Genomic DNA, 17,675 nt, shown 5'->3' with positions numbered 1-17,675 from the left:
GTTTTTGCAGTAGTTGTGTAGGGATGTGAGAGTTGGATTATAAAGAAAGCTGAGTGCCAAAGAATTGATGCTTTTGAACTGTGGTGTTGGAGAAGACTCTTGAGAGTCTCTTGGACAGCAAGGAGATCCAACCAGTCCATCCTAAAGGAAATCAGTCCTGAATATTCACTGGAAGGACTGATGCTGAAGCTGAAACTCCAACACTTTGGCCACTTGATGAGAAGAACTAACTCACTGGAAAAGAGCCTGACGCTGGGAAAGATTGAAGGCAGGAGGAGAGGGGGATGACAGAGGATGAGATGGTTGGATGGCATCACAGACTTAATGGACATGAGTTTGAGCAAGCTGCGGGAGTTGGTTATGGACAGGGAAGCCTGGTGAGCTGCAGCCCATGGGGTCGCAAACAGTCGGACATGATTAAGCAACTAAACTAACCTGGCTATTTAAATAAATACACAACAATTTTTTACAGTGATGAAGATTTTTTTTAAAATGAACAACAAACTGGAAAGAAAGAAAAAGGCAAAAATTTGTATAAAGAAGGAAGAGATTAAGTAAGTACCTAAATTTTCACATCTGTCAGGGGAAAAAGAAAGAGACAGACACACGCTGGTATAGAACTTCCTACCCCACCACATGTGTCTAATCAAATGAAATCTAGCACTGGCAGAACATGGCAGATAATATACACTATCATGAAGGTCATGTGAGCAAGCAGAAAAGCCAAGGAAAATTTCCTGGGTCTTTGAAATGAGACTCCTTCTGACCAGTGGATCAGATACACAAGTAAAATGCTTTTCATTTCAGTAAGACAATAGCCGGTGAAGGGATTTTGATAAGCATGAAACGTGTGATAAAGACAGTATATTTGCATGTTTATGTACGTGGGTCTGTACACGTGTGTGTGTGTGCTGGGGAATCGTGATTTTGCATACAAAGGCAGCTAATCACATGAGTAAGTTCACATTAAACACACAGTAAAAGAAATTACGGGTCTGTTATTCATCTGTCCTAAGTCCTCCTAAAATTTCCTATTTCTAAAATTATGAGGCTTTTTATATTTGACATCATCAGCTAACTTACACACACATCATGAAAAAGCAATCTGCTTCCATAAAAGTACAAACAAAATTTTCCAAAATCATTATCAGTGCCTGTTATTCTTTCCCTTGTCACAATAATTGTTTATTTAAATGGACTCTATTTGTAAGTATTGAGAAGTATTTTGCTTCAAGCTATAAAGCACAGGTTCAATTTCTTTTTGCTCAGATGGAGTTGAGAATGATGAGGTTACTTTGATGAGCATGACTTTAGGGATACTTAAAACTACTTCAGAGCAAAAAACTGAAACTTCAACAAACATATTTTAGGTTGCTACTATGTTTTGGGGATAAGCCATGCCATTTAGGCACTAATAACAGGAAAAAACACTATGTCCATCTTATATTTCTATATGCCCAATAGTAATAATCATAACTTGGCCTAAAACTCACGTTACCACTATTTAGTTTTATAATTACAAGGATTTTTTTATTAATTCTTCCATCACACTTTAGATTACTCTGGATTCCACTTGTATTAAGTCTGGCAGAAACACAGTTCAACTCTACAATAGTGAAATAATCTTTCATGATCAACTTACACTACAGTTCTCAGGTGGAACTAGAAGCTGAGTTATCTCACCACCATGGACACAGAAGATATGTTTCATTTCTCCAGAAAATATGTCCCAAATTATGACCGAAAAATCCACGCCTCCAGATATGAGATATCTTTGATCATAACGGGCTGAGACCTGATGAGGGTACAGCAAACATGTGACTTTGTTCCGATGACCACGGAGTGTCCTGTGAGGTGGCCAACCTGCAAATGAGGTTTGGGATTTAAAACGGGAAAATTAGAGTCTTCCAAAGTTTCAAAAAGTAAACAAGAATTTTCAGACTAGCTCTACATTTTATCACTAAAAAGTTCCCTTCACATATATTTCTATTGGACAGTTTTTGTTCTAAAAGACTACCAGTATTACTGATAACATAATAGTATGCCAGAGATACCTAATAATAAATGGTAACTATTAACATGTATCAAAGAGAAAAGCCGGATATTTCTATTTACAGTCATTGTGCTAAGTCACTCAAGTTGTATGCGACTCTTAGAGACCCCCGTGGACTGCAGCCCTCCAGGCTCTTCTGTCCATGGGATTCTCCAGGCAAGAATCCTGGAGTAGGTTGCCCTTTCCTTCTCCAGGGGATCTTCCCAACGCAGGGATCAAACCCCAGTCTCTTGCATCTGCTACACGGGCAGGCGGGCTCTTTGCAACTAGTGCCGCCGGGAAGCCCCGCGCTTGTGGTTATGCGGTGTCTACTCCAGTAACAGACACTGACTGCAACTGATCCCTGAGCAACATAGGTTAAACTGCGCTGTGCTGGGCAGGCCCACACACACTCAGGCTTTTTCCAATGAATACATACTGTAGCACTACACAGGGGCAGTGGATGCAATCCCGGAATGCACAACCACAGATACAGAGGGCTGGCTGTAAAGCAACACACAGACTCTCAACTGTGCAGAGGACCAGCACCCCTAACCCTCTGAGTTGTTCCAGGGTCAACTGGAGTGTATCTTATTAAGTGCATGTCACACGACCAGCTACGGAGCACACTGACAGCTACACCGATGCACTGTGTCTGCGAAACACGCAGAGTGCAGGCGCTGTCAAGTTCACGGTCACAGAGCGCTCCTGACACCGGACGCCAGCAGGTCTGCAGGTACCTCTGCGGAGCATGTGCTCGCCCTGCAGAAGCTGCACTATGGCCGTCTGCGTGGCGGGGACGATGACGATGCTTCCGTCTTCACGGCCACAGACGAGCCGTCCGTGCGCTGGTATGTACACACTCGCCGTCACCTTAAGAGGTTCGCTACTGTTGGGGATCACGCTCAGCTGATCTATAATTCCAGCAGGACACGGGTTCAGGTTATCAAACGCCTCTTGCAAACTAATAGATGTGGTCATTTCCCGCCCTGTGGAGGTTTTGTGTGGTAGAAAAGAAACATATTTGAGCATGTTAGAAAAAGGAAAAAAAAACAATTCAACATGTAAAAATAAACGTGCTTACAGTTGACTCCATGAAATACCCAAGAATAACTGTCACCAACTATCATTCTAAGAAGAAAAGGACATGTGTACATTATGAAGGGGCTCTACAGTGGTCACGTTCAGGTTGTTCAGTTACAAACACTGAGGAATAACTGCACATGATTTCCCAGCACCTCCATTACCTTCCGGTTTATCAGGTGTGTCTGATATGTTCCAAATATTCAATCTTCCAGAAGAATCACCCTGAATTAATAGTTTGTGGAAGTATTCTTTGCATCCATAGAAGAATCGAGTCACAGGAGGACAAATTAGCAACTGTAAAAAAAAAAAATTGTTCAAATTCCCTATTCTATCTTTTAAAACAAAATATTTCATAGTTAAGTTTCTTCAGATTAGGATGTAAAGTACTTCATCTCAGTACCAGAGTAAAAAAAAAAAAGTGTATTTATAGAATGAGTGTTCAATAATATTTCAATTAATTTTGTAGCATTGATATAAATATATGTCAACTAATACTCAAATCCAGTACATATAACACAAACATTCAAAGAAATGAAAACTATATTTATATAGTCTTTCTCTAGAATTAACATTTTTATTCTTTTTCTCTGCTTTATAAAAACCACATTGCAATTATTTAATTGTCTATTATTAAGCAATGAATCCAAAGATATACCCCTCTATACCAAAAAGAGGGTATTCTGCCCATGCCTTATTAGCTATTCACCAAGAATGGCTATAAAACGAAACTACCATACTGTACCACTAGAGGACTCTTTTTTTTTTTTTTTCCAATTAGACTATTTTTCAACTAATAGCACAAAACATCCCTGGTGGCTCAGTGCTAAAAAATTTGCCTGCGATGCAGGAGACCTGGGTTTGATCCCTGGGTCTGGAAGATCCCCGGGAGAAGGGAATGGCTACCCACTCCAGTGTTCTGGCCTGGAGACTCCCATGGACAGACGAGCCTGGTGGGCTACACACCCTGGGGTGTCAAAGTGTGGGGCATGAATAACAACTAATACTTTTCCCTTTTGTCACCTGATCACATTTTCATAACCAACTTGAACTAGCCTGATGTGCTAGCTACAAACTACCAGGAACAAAAGCCACTCATGAGGGTCTTGCAAACACTTTCATTTTTAAAGCACATTATTTTCTGCTTAAGATCCTGTATCTTCAGTGAGACCACTTATTTGAAAATACTAAATAGTGGTGGACTCCTAAATTTAAATTTTAGATGATTAATACACTAAAACTTGAGTATGAAAGTATGTAAGCTTATCCTGAAAAGCAGTTAAAAAACAAAAGGCAAATAATCTATATTGTCAGGGAATGTTTGACGGGAGGATTCCTATGTGCTGTCTCTCATGAGTCCTTTGTCCCTCTTCAAGCGGAACAGCACACTGCTCCCAGGGACTGAGGTCATTGTGTGAGGCAGGCTTGGGTCTCCTTTAGTAAACATTCTCTTTAGGACAAAACTGCTTAGTCTCGTTCCCCTTTCTTGAGATATGGATTGTGTCCTGACCTTGTGACTAACATTACCCCTTGTTCCCTTGGTAACGGTTGCTGTACGTTTGGTTTTCTGATGTCTATCATTCCTGAAAGAAGTTTCTTGTACCACAGCCTATATATACTCATAGAGAAATCATTAAAGCACCTTTGCTCCATCAGAGCTTAAGTCCCCCAGTCTTTTTTGTCTCTCTCTCTCTCTTTTACTTTCTTATCGTCGACTCCGTACCACCAGGTTCCGGTCCATTAAAGGACCCCAACAAGTATCAGTGCTAAAAAGCACTACCCTATAGAAATTAACATGCATTAAGCATGGCCAATTATTTGGTTTAACTTAAAGTCTGAAAATTACTAAAAGTTTGACTGATAAACATGTTTAACCAGGAAAAGTTGCTACAAAGCTGGAATAACCAGTATTCTGTACTACAATCTGTATCTCGCACCACATAATACATACATTTTAATTTAAAATGAACTGGTGAGCTGATACTTAAGGAAATATAATATGCATTTGTTTACTTCATGTTTTGTTTGTTTGTTTTGCTGCACAGTGCAGCTTGTGGGATGTTACTTCCCCAACCAGGGACTGAACCTGGGCCCAGCAGTAAACAGCAAGCCCTAATGACCGAACAGACAGAGAATTTCCATCAGGTATGTTTTCTATGTAAGTCATTATCCCTTAGTTTAAGTGGAAGTGACTGTCTAGTTTGCTGGTTTTATTTGTCTGTCAGTAAGTAGCAGTTTAAGTTAAGAGAATAAAGGACAGGTCATAAAGGATCTTAATTATACATGGATGGATAAATTCTATATATTCAAAATATTCATGGAAAATGGCAAGGGATCCCCTTGCCATCCCTCATAAAGGGATGAACATAAAGATAGAACAAAATGCTCAGAATGAAAAAGCTATGGAAACCCAGATCATAAGTAAAGGAAACTTTATTTCCAAAACCAAAGCTTCTTTCTTAATGTTCAAAGAACACAGAGTTGAAAACCCACTACAAAGTGCATTTCAACTTTAAATTGATATTAAGTAGGTTTTTAGAAACAACACAGTAGACCTGGATTGGATCCCTGGGTCAAGAAGATTCCTTGGAGAAAAGAATGGCAACCCACTCCATTATTCTTGCCTGGGAAACCCCAAGGACAGAGGAGCCTGAGGGACTACAGTCCATGGGATCACACAGTCGGAGACAACTGAGCAACTGACACTAGAAGTCATAATAAAATTTTCTTTTTATAGAGAAAAATTTCTTTTATTCTTTATTTCTAATGCCTAATGATTTAAATCACTACATGATTTGAGAGAAATACTGCAATACTTATTCAAACAATAACCAGTCAGCATTATTATATAATTATCTTTGTCATTCTAAAATTACATCTGTCACTATGTTTAGAATTGCATGAGTTTGGTAAAATCAATTTATAACATCAATATGAATTTTATCAAAAAGTCATTGCCACTTTGTAATCAGTATAAGATCACTTTTCTTCCTGGAGAAAGGGAATGCTTATATTGTAGGCATATTATGCACGCATGCATGCTCAGTCATGTCTGAGTCTTTGTGACCCCACGGGCTGCAGCCAACCAGTCTCTTCTGTCCATGGAATTTTCCAGGCAGGAATACTGGACTGGGTTGCCATTTCCTCTTTCATATAGGCATATTATAAGCAAATGCACAAATTATGCTTATAATAACCATGTCAAAATGTTTTACGTCTAATAGAGTGCCTTGAATGGCAATCAATCTTTGAAATGCTTAGCTACCAAAAGATACTAATAATTATAGTTGTGGAAATTTTTCAACATAGCCACCAACTGTAAATGATACCTGAAGAATTTTACCTCTTTATCTCTTCGGTCCAAGAGGCTGTGCTGCACTGGAGGAATTAAACTTTCGACCGCTTTCCCCACATCGCTGCGGAATGAATCACTAGCTGGAAGGCAACTGAGAGTGAGGAAAATACAACATTCAGTAAAAAGGAACACTGACATTAAATACCGTATCACACCATCTGATGAGGTTTTTTCACATTGGACAATATATGGATTGTTTTATAGTTAATTTAATATAGGCATTAAATTAAATTATGTTATTAAAATATCTTACTCAAATAAAAATCCACCTAATGGGAGGAGGAGCTAAGATGGTGGAGGAATAGGACGGGAAGACCACTTTCTCCCCTACAAATTCATCCAAAGAACATTTGAACGCTGAACAAACTTCACAAAACAACTTCTGACTGCTAGCAGAAGACATCAGGCGCCCAGAAAAGCAGCCCATCGCTGGAAAGGAGGTAGGACAAAATATAAAAGATTAGAGACAATAGAGTTAGGGATGGAGACCCGTTCTGGGAAGGGAGGCATAATAGAGGAAGTTTCCAAACACCAGGAAACCCTCTCACTGGCGGGTCTGGGGGAAGTTTTTGAATCTCGGAGGGCAACCTAACTGGGAGGAAAAATAAATAAAACCCACAGATTACATGCCTAAAAGCAACTCTCAGCAGAAAATTACCCCAGAGGCCTGCATCCGCCACCAGCAAGTGGGGGCGGAACGGAGCGGAGCGGGCGGCATTGCTTAGGGTAAGGACTGGGCCCGAATGCCCTGAGGGCAATCGGAGGGAGCTAATGTGAAGCAACTTGAACCGTGGGATAGCAAGAGAAAGAAAATTAACCGGCCGAACACACTGCAGGCCCCTTCGCAGAACAAAGGAAAAACTGAGCCATCCCAGAGAAGAGCTAGCCAGCAGCGGACCGGCCCATCCCCCGCTGGAGTCAGGAGGCAGCGGGAGGGGAAAGGGGCAAACTCGGCCCCAGAGACAGCACCCCCTACCAAACTGCAAACAGGCTCCCAGTTTCTAACCAAAGACTTTCTGAAATTCTGGATGGTCGACATCTGCCCAGAGGGTGGCTGCTAGAGACCAGCTCCCCAGAACAGACCCAAGGTGCACGCACCGGACTGGCGCGCGGAATCTAAGGCTGGGACTGTGGAGGGGATAAGGCGCACTGCATCTGGGGAGAGTGCACCCGTCAAGCTCCTGGCTGCCTGAGCTGCTCTGGCTGGGGAAGGCACAAAACGCAGGCCCAACCGAGTCCACACTTTTGTGGAGTACCCGAAAACTGGAACCGCGCGCAATGCAGGGCCCGCTCCATATAGAGCAGCCAGGAGCCTGAGCAGTGTAGATGGGGAGAGCACACACCCGTGAGTGGGGCAAACCCAGTGTGGCCGGAACACTGCGAGTGCTCCCCACACAGGCCAGTGACATTTGTCTGCAGCGCCCCTCCCTCCCCGCAGCACGACTGAACAAGCGAACCTAAACAAGTGACCACCTCCGCCCGCCTGTGTCAGGGCGTAAATTAGACACTGAAGAGACCGGCAAACAGAAGCCAAATAAACAAAGGGAGCCGCTTCAGAAGGGACCGGTGCAACAGATGAAAATCCCTGTAGGTAACACCGACTACACCGGAAGGGGCCTGTAGATATCGAGAAGTGTAAGCTGGAACAGGGAGCTATCTGAAACTGAACCGAACCCACACTGACCGCAACAGCTCCAGAGAAATTCCTAGATGTATTTTTACTTTTCTTTTTTTTAATTAAAGAAAAAAAAATTTTTTTTCTTTTCTTTTTTTTAAATTTTTTTTTATTTTCTTTTAAAATTTCCTACTACTCCTCCATTACTCCTTAACTTTCATTTTCATACATTTTTACTATTTTTTTTAATTAGAAAAAAATTTTCTTTTTTTTAATTTTTTTCTCTTATTTTCTTTTAAAGTCCTCTGTATTACTCCTCTATTACTCCTTAATTTTCATTTTCATTTCACTATAACCTTGCAAAAAAAAAAAAGAAGAGGCCATATTTTTAAACTGAACTTCATACATATTTCTAAAATTTTTTGTGTTTTAGTTTTTGTTTTTAATATTGTATTTTTAAGAGTCTAACCTCTAACCTAGATTTTTAATCTTTGTTTTTCAGTATGTGATATAAATTTTGGACATTTAAGAATCCAATATTCAGTTCCCATTTTTACTCAGGAGTGTGTTGATTACTCTCTCCCACTTTTGACTCTCCGTTTTCTACCTCAGATCACCTCTATTTCCTCCTTTCCCCTTCTCTTCCCAATCCAATTCTGTGAATCTTGGTGGGTGACTGGGCTACGGAGAACACTCTGGGAACAGACAACTGCGTAGATCTGTCTCTCTCCTCTTGAGTCCTCCTTTTTCTCCTCCTGCTCATCTCTATCTCCCTCCTCCCTCTCCTCTTCTTCATGTAACTCTGTGAACCTCTCTGGGTGTCCCTCACGGTGGAGAATCTTTTCACCATTAACCTAGAAGTTTTATTATCAGTGCTGGATAGTTGGAGAAGTCTTCAGACTACTGGAAGAATAAAACTGAAATCCAGAGGCAGGAGACTTAAGCCCAAAACCTGAGAACACCAGAAAACTACTGACTACAGGGAACATTAAGTAATAAGAGATCATCCAAAAGCCTCCATACCTATACTGAAACCAACCACCACCCAAGAGCCAATAAGTTCCAGAGCAAGACATACCACGCAAATTCTCCAGCAACACAGGAACATAGTCCTGAGCGTCAACATACAGGCTGCCCAAGGTCACACCTAACATATAGACCCATCTCAAAACTCACAACTGTAATTCCATTGCACTCCAGAGAGAAGAAATTCAGTTCCATGCACCAGAACATCGACGCAAGCTTCCCTAACCAGGAAACCTTGACAAGCCAATCATCCAACCCCACCCACTGGGTGAAACCTCCACAATAAAAAGGAACCACAGATCACCAGAATACAGAAAGCCCACTCCAGACACAGAAATCTAAACAAGATGAAAAGGCAGAGAAATACCATGGAAAAATGCCCACTAAGTCAAACAAAAGAGGAGGAGATATGGAATCTACCTGAAAAAGAATTTAGAACAATGATAATAAAAATGATCCAAAATCTTGAAAACAAAATGGAGTTACAGATAAATAGCCTGGAGACAAAGATTGAGAAGATGCAAGAAATGTTTAATAAGGACCCAGAAGAAATAAAAAAGAGTCAATTAAAAATGAATAATGCAATAAATGTGATCAAAAACACTCTGGAGGGAACCAACAGTAGAATAACATAGACAGAAGATAGGATAAGTGAGGTAGAAGATAAAATGGTGGAAATAAATGAAGCAGAGAGGAAAAAAGAAAAAACAATCAAAAGAAATGAGGACAACCTCAGGGACCTCTGGGACAATGTGATGCCCCAACATTCGAATCATAGGAGTCCCAGAAGAAGAAGACAAAAAGAAAGGCCATGAGAAAATACTCAAGGAGATAATAGCTGAAAACTTCCCTAAAATGGGGAAGGAAAAAGTCACACAGGTCCAAGAAACCCAGAGAGTCCCAAACAGAATAAACCCAAGGCGAAACACCCCAAGACACATATTAATCAAATTAACAAAGATCAAACACAAAGAACAAATATTAAAAGCAGCAAGGGAGAAACAACAAATAACACACAAAGGGATTCCCGTAAGGATAAAAGCTGATCTATCAATAGAAACCCTTCAGGCCAGAAGGGAATGGCAGGACATACTTAATGTAATAAAAGAGAATAACCTACAACCTAGATTACTGTACCCAGCAAGGATCTCATTCAGATATGAAGGAGAATTCAAAAGCTTTACAGACAACCAAAAGCTGAGAGAATTCAGCACCACCAAATCAGCTCTTCAACAAATGCTAAAGGACCTTCTCTAGACAGGAAACACAGAGGCTGTATAAACGTGAACCCAAAACAACAAAGTAAATGTCAACGGGACCATACCTATCAATAATTACCTTAAATGTAAATGGGTTGAATGCCCCAACCAAATGACAGAGACTGGCTGAATGGATACAAAAACAAGACCCCTATATATGCTGTCTACAAGAGACCCACCTCAAAACAAGGGACACATACAGACTAAAAGTGAAGGGCTGGAAAAAAATATTTCACACAAACGGAGAACAAAAGAAAGCAGGAGTCGCAATACTCATATCAGATAAAATAGACTTTAAAATAAAGGCTGTGAAAAGAGACAAAGAAGGACACTATGTAATGATTAAAGGATCAATCCAAGAAGAAGATATAACAATTATAAATATATATGCACCCAACATAGGAGCACCACGATATATAAGGCAAATGCTAATGAGTATGAAAGGGGAAATTAACAGTAAAACAATAATAGTGGGAGACTTTAATACCCCACTCACAAATATGGATAGATCAACTAAACAGAAAATTAACAGGGAAACACAAACTTTAAATGACACAATGGACCAGCTAGACCTAATTGATATCTATAGGACATTTCACCCCAAAACAATCAACTTCACCTTTTTCTCAAGTGCACACGGAACCTTCTCCAGGATAGATCACATCCTGGGCCATAAATCTAGCCTTGGGAAATTCAAAAAAACTGAAATCATTCCAGTCATCTTTTCTGACCACAGTGCAGTAAGATTAGATCTCAATTACAGGAAAAAAATTATTAAAAATTCAAACATATGGAGGCTAAATAACACGCTTCTGAATAACCAACAAATCAGAGAAGAAATCAAAAAAGAAATCAAAATATGTATAGAAACGAATGAAAATGAAAACACAACAACCCAAAACCTATGGGATACTGTAAAAGCAGTGCTAAGGGGAAAGTTCATAGCATTACAGGCTTACCTCAAGAAATAAGAAAAAAGTCAAATAAATAACCTAACTCTACACCTAAAGCAACTAGAGAAGGAAGAAATGAAGAACCCCAGGGTTAGTAGAAGGAAAGAAATCTTAAAAATTAGGGCAGAAATAAATGCAAAAGAAACTAAAGAGACCATAGCAAAAATCAACAAAGCTAAAAGCTGGTTTTTTGAAAAAATAAACAAAATTGACAAACCATTAGCAAGACTCATTAAGAAACAAAGGGAGAAGAACCGAATTGACAAAATTAGAAATGAAAATGGAGAGATCACAACATACAACACTGAAATACAAAGGATCATAAGAGACTACTACCAGCAGCTCTATGCCAATAAAATGGACAACTTGGAAGAAAGGGACAAATTCTTAGAAAAGTATAACTTTCCAAAACTGAACCAGAAAGAAATAGAAGATCTTAACCAACCCATCACAAGCAAGGAAATCGAAACTGTAATCAAAAATCTTCCAGCAAACAAAAGCCCAGGACCAGATGGCTTCACAGCTGAATTCTACCAAAAGTTTAGAGAAGAGCTAACACCTATCTTACTCAAACTCTTCCAGAAAATTGAAGAAGAAGGTAAACTTCCAAACTCATTCTATGAGGTCACCATCACCCTAATTCCAAAACCAGACAAAGATGCCACAAAAAAAGAAAACTACAGGCCAGTATCACTGACGAACATAGATGCAAAAATCCTTAACAAAATTCTAGCGAACAGAATCCAACAACATATTAAAAAAATCATACACCATGACCAAGTGGGCTTTATCCCAGGAATGCAAGGATTCTTTAATACCCACAAATCAATCAATGTAATACACCACATTAACAAATTGAAAGATAAAAACCATATGATTATCTCAATAGATGCAGAGAAAGCCTTTGACAAAATTCAACATCCATTTATGATTAAAACTCTCCAGAAAGCAGGAATAGAAGGAACATACCTCAACATAATAAAAGCTATATATGACAAACCCACAGCAAGCATTACCCTCAACGGTGAAAAATTGAAAGCATTACCCCTAAAATCAGGAACAAGACAAGGGCACCCACTCTCACTACTACTATTCAACATAGTTTTGGAAGTTTTGGCCACAGCAATCAGAGCAGAAAAAGAAGTAAAAGGAATCCAGATAGGAAAAGAAGAAATGAAACTCTAGCTGTTCGCAGATGACATGATCCTCTACATAGAAAATCCTAAAGACTCAACCAGAAAATTGCTACAGCTAATCAACAAATATAGTAAAGTTGCAGGATGTAAAATTAACACACAGAAATCCATTGCATTCCTATACACTAACAATGAGAAAACAGAAAGAGAAATTAAGGAAACAATACCATTCACCATTGCAACAAAAAGAATAAAATACTTAGGAGTTTATCTACCTAAAGAAACAAAAGACCTATACATAGAAAACTATAAAATACTGATGAAAGAAATCAAAGAAGACACAAACAGATGGAGAAATATACCGTGTTCATGGATTGGAAGAATCAATATTGTCAAAATGACTATACTACCCAAAGCAATCTATAGATTCAATGCAATCCCATCAAGCTACCACCGGTATTTTTCAGAGAACTAGAACAAATAATTTCACAATTTGTATGGAAATACAAAAAACCTTGAATAGCCAAAGTAATCTTGAGAAAGAAGAACAGAACTGGAGGAATCAACCTGCCTGACTTCAGACTATACTACAAAGCCACAGTCATCAAGACAGTATGGTACTGGCACAAAGACAGAAATATAGATCAATGGAACAGAATAGAAAGCCCAGAGATAAATCCACGAACCTATGGACACCTTATCTTCGACAAAGGAGGCAAGGATATACAATGGAAAAAAGACAACCTCTTTAACAAGTGGTGCTGGGAAAACTGGTCAACCACTTGTAAAAGAATGAAACCAGAACACTTTCTAACACCATACACAAAAATAAACTCAAAATGGATTAAAGATCTAAATGTAAGACCAGAAACTATAAAACTCCTAGAGGAGAACATAGGTAAAACACTCTCTGACATAAATCACAGCAGGATCCTCTATGACCCACCTCCCAGAATATTGGAAATAAAAGCAAAAATAAACAAATGGGGCCTAATGAAACTTAAAAGCTTTTGCACAACAAAGGAAACTATAAGCAAGGTGAAAAGACAGCCCTCAGATTGGGAGAAAATAATAGCAAACAAAGCAACAGACAAAGGATTAATCTCAAAAATTATACAAGCAACTCCTGCAGCTCAATTCCAGAAAAATAAATGACCCAATCAAAATATGGGCCAACGAACTAAACAGACATTTCTCTAAAGAAGACATACAGATGGCTAACAAACACATGAAAAGATGCTCAACATCACTCATTATCAGAGAAATGCAAATCAAAACCACAATGAGGTACCATTACACGCCAGTCAGGATGGGTGCTATCCAAAAGTCTACAAGCAATAAATGCTGGAGAGGGTGTGGAGAAAAGGGAACCTTCTTACACTGCTGGTGGGAATGCAAACTAGTACAGCCACTATGGAGAACAGTGTGGAGATTCCTTAAATAATTGGAAGTAGAACTGCCATTTGACCCAGCAATCCCACTCCTGGGCATGCACACTGAGGAAACCAGATCTGAAAGAGACAGGTGCACCCCAATGTTCATTGAAGCACTGTTTATAATAGCCAGGACATGGAAGAAACCTAGATGCCCATCAGCAGACAAATGGATAAGGAAGCTGTGGTACATATACACAATGGAATATTACTCAGCTGTTAAAAAGAATTCATTTGAATCAGTTCTAATGAAATGGATGAAACTGGAGCCCATTATACAGAGTGAAGTAAGCCAGAAAGAGAAAGACCAATACAGTATACTAACGCATATATATGGAATTTAGAAAGATGGTAACGATAACCCTATCTGCAAAACAGAAAAAGAGACAGAGGTGTACAGAACAGACTTTTGGACTCTGGGAGAAGGCGAGGGTGGGATGTTTCGAGAGAACAGCATCAAAACGTGTATATTATCAAGGGTGAAACAGATCACCAGCCCAGGCTGGATGCATGGGACAAGTGCTCGGGCCTGGTGCACTGGAAAGACCCAGAGGGATGGGATGGAGAGGGAGGTCGAAGGGGGGATCGAGATGGGGAACACATGTAAATCCATGGCTGATTCATGTCAATGTATGGCAAAAACCACTACAATACTGTAAAGTAATTAGCCTCCAACTAATAAAAATAAATGGAAAAAAAAATCCACCTAATTATTGTGCTTAGACATGAAACTACAATTACAAACTTAAGTTATCAAGTTTTTTTTTTACCTAAATTAAATATTTATACTTTCTATATTTCCGTACTTTCAGATTACATCGCAAATTTGTAATCACTTGCTTCTTTCTCTTCTTTTAAGAGCTATATTTTATTTGGTGGCAATTTTTAGGACTTCAAACCCTGGAGACAGCATCTTAAGTAACCCTGAAAGAACTGTTCCGAGAAGGCAGAGGGGGAGAAGCCAAGTTATAAAAAAGTTTGCAACAAGGGGCAGGTAGTCTAAACATCAAAAATTATTGTTAATTAAGGAAAACAGTTACCTCAAGTTAAAGAATTTAGTGCTTTTCTTTGTATGGGAAGATGCAAGAGCCTGGGCTCACTGAAATCATGCAATCTCTCGCTTCTGATTAAAGTCCTAACTCATTATTTATTGAGTACCTGGCAGGTAGCTTGTAAATGTAACTCTGCCCATTTTCAGTCCAGATGATGACTTTATCGGCTGAGACAAAGTCACCTCCCGTCCACGTCTGCCCGTTTTCACTCGGACCCGAGCACAACAAGGAGTAGTCTCCAGCATCAAATACCTAGGAGGAGTAAGAGATTCATGTTCAAGTCCATGCTGGTGTCACTTAAGTAAAACAGAGCAACATTTTAACTGAAATATAAACTTCTAGAACCATATTTAATAACCTCAGGCCTTTACAGTTGGCTACCTCAGTTAAAGACATTTTGTCAGTGAACCCTGGGGCACAGTCACCTTCAACAGGGAAACCATGACACATCCCCAGCCTCCGGCGGGCAGGGAGGAAACTGTGACAGCAGGGTCAGGGGTGCTCCATCCACACGGACAGGATTCCTTAGTCTATCTCAGCTAAAGGGAAGGGTGCTCCATCACATGACAAGTACCCAACCTCCAGCATGCATGGTGATGACTCCCAGTTTTTTCCTACTTTTTTTCTAGTAAGAAAGTTCAGTTCAGTCACTCAGTTGTGTCCAACTCTTTGCAACCCCATGAACCGCAGCACGCCAGGCCTCCCTGTCCATCACCAACTCCCAGAGTTTACTCAAACTTATGTCCATTGAGTCGGTGATGCCATCCAACCACCTCATCCTCTGTTGTCCCCTTCTCCTCCTGCCTTCAATCTTTCCCAACATCAGGGTCTTTTCCAATGAGTCAGCTCTTCGCATCAGGTGGCCAAAGTGTTGGAGTTTCAGCTTCAACATCAGTCCTTCCAATGAACACTCAGGACTGGTTTCCTTTAGGATGGACTGGTTAGATCTCCTTGCAGTCCAAGGGACTCTCAAGAGTCTTCTCCACCCCTCAGATTGTTATTTCCAAATAATAAATGGAAAGCTTTGGAAAATATGATAGGCACTATAGCAGGTAATCAAAACTTGCTGGCTCTTTTTCTATTAAGGAAACATTAAAGTCTAGCAATGTGAAAAACAATATGCACCTTTCACCGTTAGCTCTAAAGTGACAGAAGACCTTCCTGATTCCAATATGTCAGAAAAGGATGGCAATTGGGAATGATAACCTACAAAGATATGTCTCAACTTGCAGAACTCACTACCATTGCCCATGCCGTACTGACAAGGCAATGAAGAATATGGCAGCAAAACACAAAAATTAAGAATAAACACTGACTGAATCATTCTATGAACCAAATCAAAAAAGGTAATTATGTAGCCAAATTCCATACCTCAGAAGATATCAAAAACAGACCAAATATTTAAAATATTCTAACACCAAGCTTCTCCTTACAATTATCTTTAGAAGGCTGATCAACCAAAATCTTGAAGAGCAAAAATGCAGTTTCTTACTTATGTACAGTTATCTTACCCTCCAATACTTGGAGCACACCACCAAAAGTGACCTTTGTGTGAATGCACAGAAAGAGATGCTTTGGCAATTCTGACAGTAAATTGGTTTGGATTCCTCCTCAAATATTGGCTCAGTATCCTGAAAAGAGAAATATTTGTAAAAACTTTAGGGTCGGCAGGATTGTCAATTTAAATTATCACACAATGATAAAGAAAACAAAACAAAACAAAGGCATCACTTGATGGGCTCATCAATTTAGCCCCTCATGCCGAGCACTAAGGTAGTATAAGGCAGCCAAAATGTACTCTAAAATCACGTGGGCACAACATCTTTGCTACAAAGCTACTCAAGATTAACAGACTAATGAGAGTCAGAGTGTCATCACTGGCAATGACAGATGCTAAAAATTTTAGTTAATCTTAATTTCTGTCAGTTTTTTACATAAGCTTGTAGGTTAAAAAAAAAAAAAAAAAAAACATGAAGAAAACATCATTTCCTCCAGTTTCTCCCAGATTCAATGTCTAAAAATTCCCTAACAGAAGAGATTAGTATCTCCTGCCAGATACTTGATCTGCCTTTCTTACTTATGAAAAGCAAGAAGGAATTCAAGTCTAAGGAACTCAGAGGGCTAAAACTGACTTTATAGCCTTTTTGCACAAGTTTGCTTCTCCCCCCACCTCAAGCAAACTATCTTTTCCATTTAAACAGAAGGAGCTGAGGAAAACCCTCTTCTGTGTTTTTCTAATCCATATCCTGTACAGTATGTTTCTCTGCTTTGCATCCTTGATAAAGCAGACGTCTACCATCAAAAGGGAAAACACTAATTCATGTACAGAGATAGCATTCTAGGCGAATCTTTTCCACTATGTCAGTAAGACTACGGAAAAGGAAAGCTTTTTCTTTCCTCTTTAAGCAAGAAAGGGAAGCAGCCTATCGTGACTACAATGTAGACTTCTCAAGAGCAAAAACAGAGAACTAACTTCCGGCCTCCTTCGTCTCACCTGCAGGTCGCTGATTTCCGAGGTGACGATCCACACCTTCAGGATGCCCGTCACTGAGAGTGCCACCACGGTGTCCTCTGCACCGAGAAGGAAGAAGCAGCCGGTTACAAGCGTAGTATGATTGCTTTCTACACAGTAACGTAGTCACAAAGTGACGTGGACCACGGTTTGCTTTAATGAAACTAAATAATAGCATGTTTTACAATTAGCATGAAAACCTAATTCTAGGTTTTAGGA

The 17,675-nt window shown here is 39.7% G+C and overlaps 1 protein-coding gene across 1 annotated transcript in view; it reads right to left on the bottom strand.

Moving 5' to 3' along the window:
* Positions 1-17,675, bottom strand: part of WDR7 (WD repeat domain 7) — a 336,383-nt gene that overhangs the window by 284,149 nt on the left and 34,559 nt on the right. The window contains exons 6-12 of the mRNA XM_061131100.1: positions 17,439-17,515; positions 16,456-16,575; positions 15,051-15,196; positions 6,459-6,561; positions 3,280-3,412; positions 2,773-3,021; positions 1,643-1,863 (exon numbers count right to left, since the gene is read on the bottom strand). Coding sequence (XP_060987083.1) covers positions 1,643-1,863; positions 2,773-3,021; positions 3,280-3,412; positions 6,459-6,561; positions 15,051-15,196; positions 16,456-16,575; positions 17,439-17,515 — 1,049 coding nt within the window. The remainder of the gene's footprint in view (positions 1-1,642; positions 1,864-2,772; positions 3,022-3,279; positions 3,413-6,458; positions 6,562-15,050; positions 15,197-16,455; positions 16,576-17,438; positions 17,516-17,675) is intronic.

This window comes from Dama dama, chromosome 27, assembly GCF_033118175.1.
Source record: "Dama dama isolate Ldn47 chromosome 27, ASM3311817v1, whole genome shotgun sequence".
NCBI classification, from domain to species: domain Eukaryota; kingdom Metazoa; phylum Chordata; class Mammalia; order Artiodactyla; family Cervidae; genus Dama; species Dama dama.
This window is presented reverse-complemented; position numbering and strand designations above follow the sequence as displayed.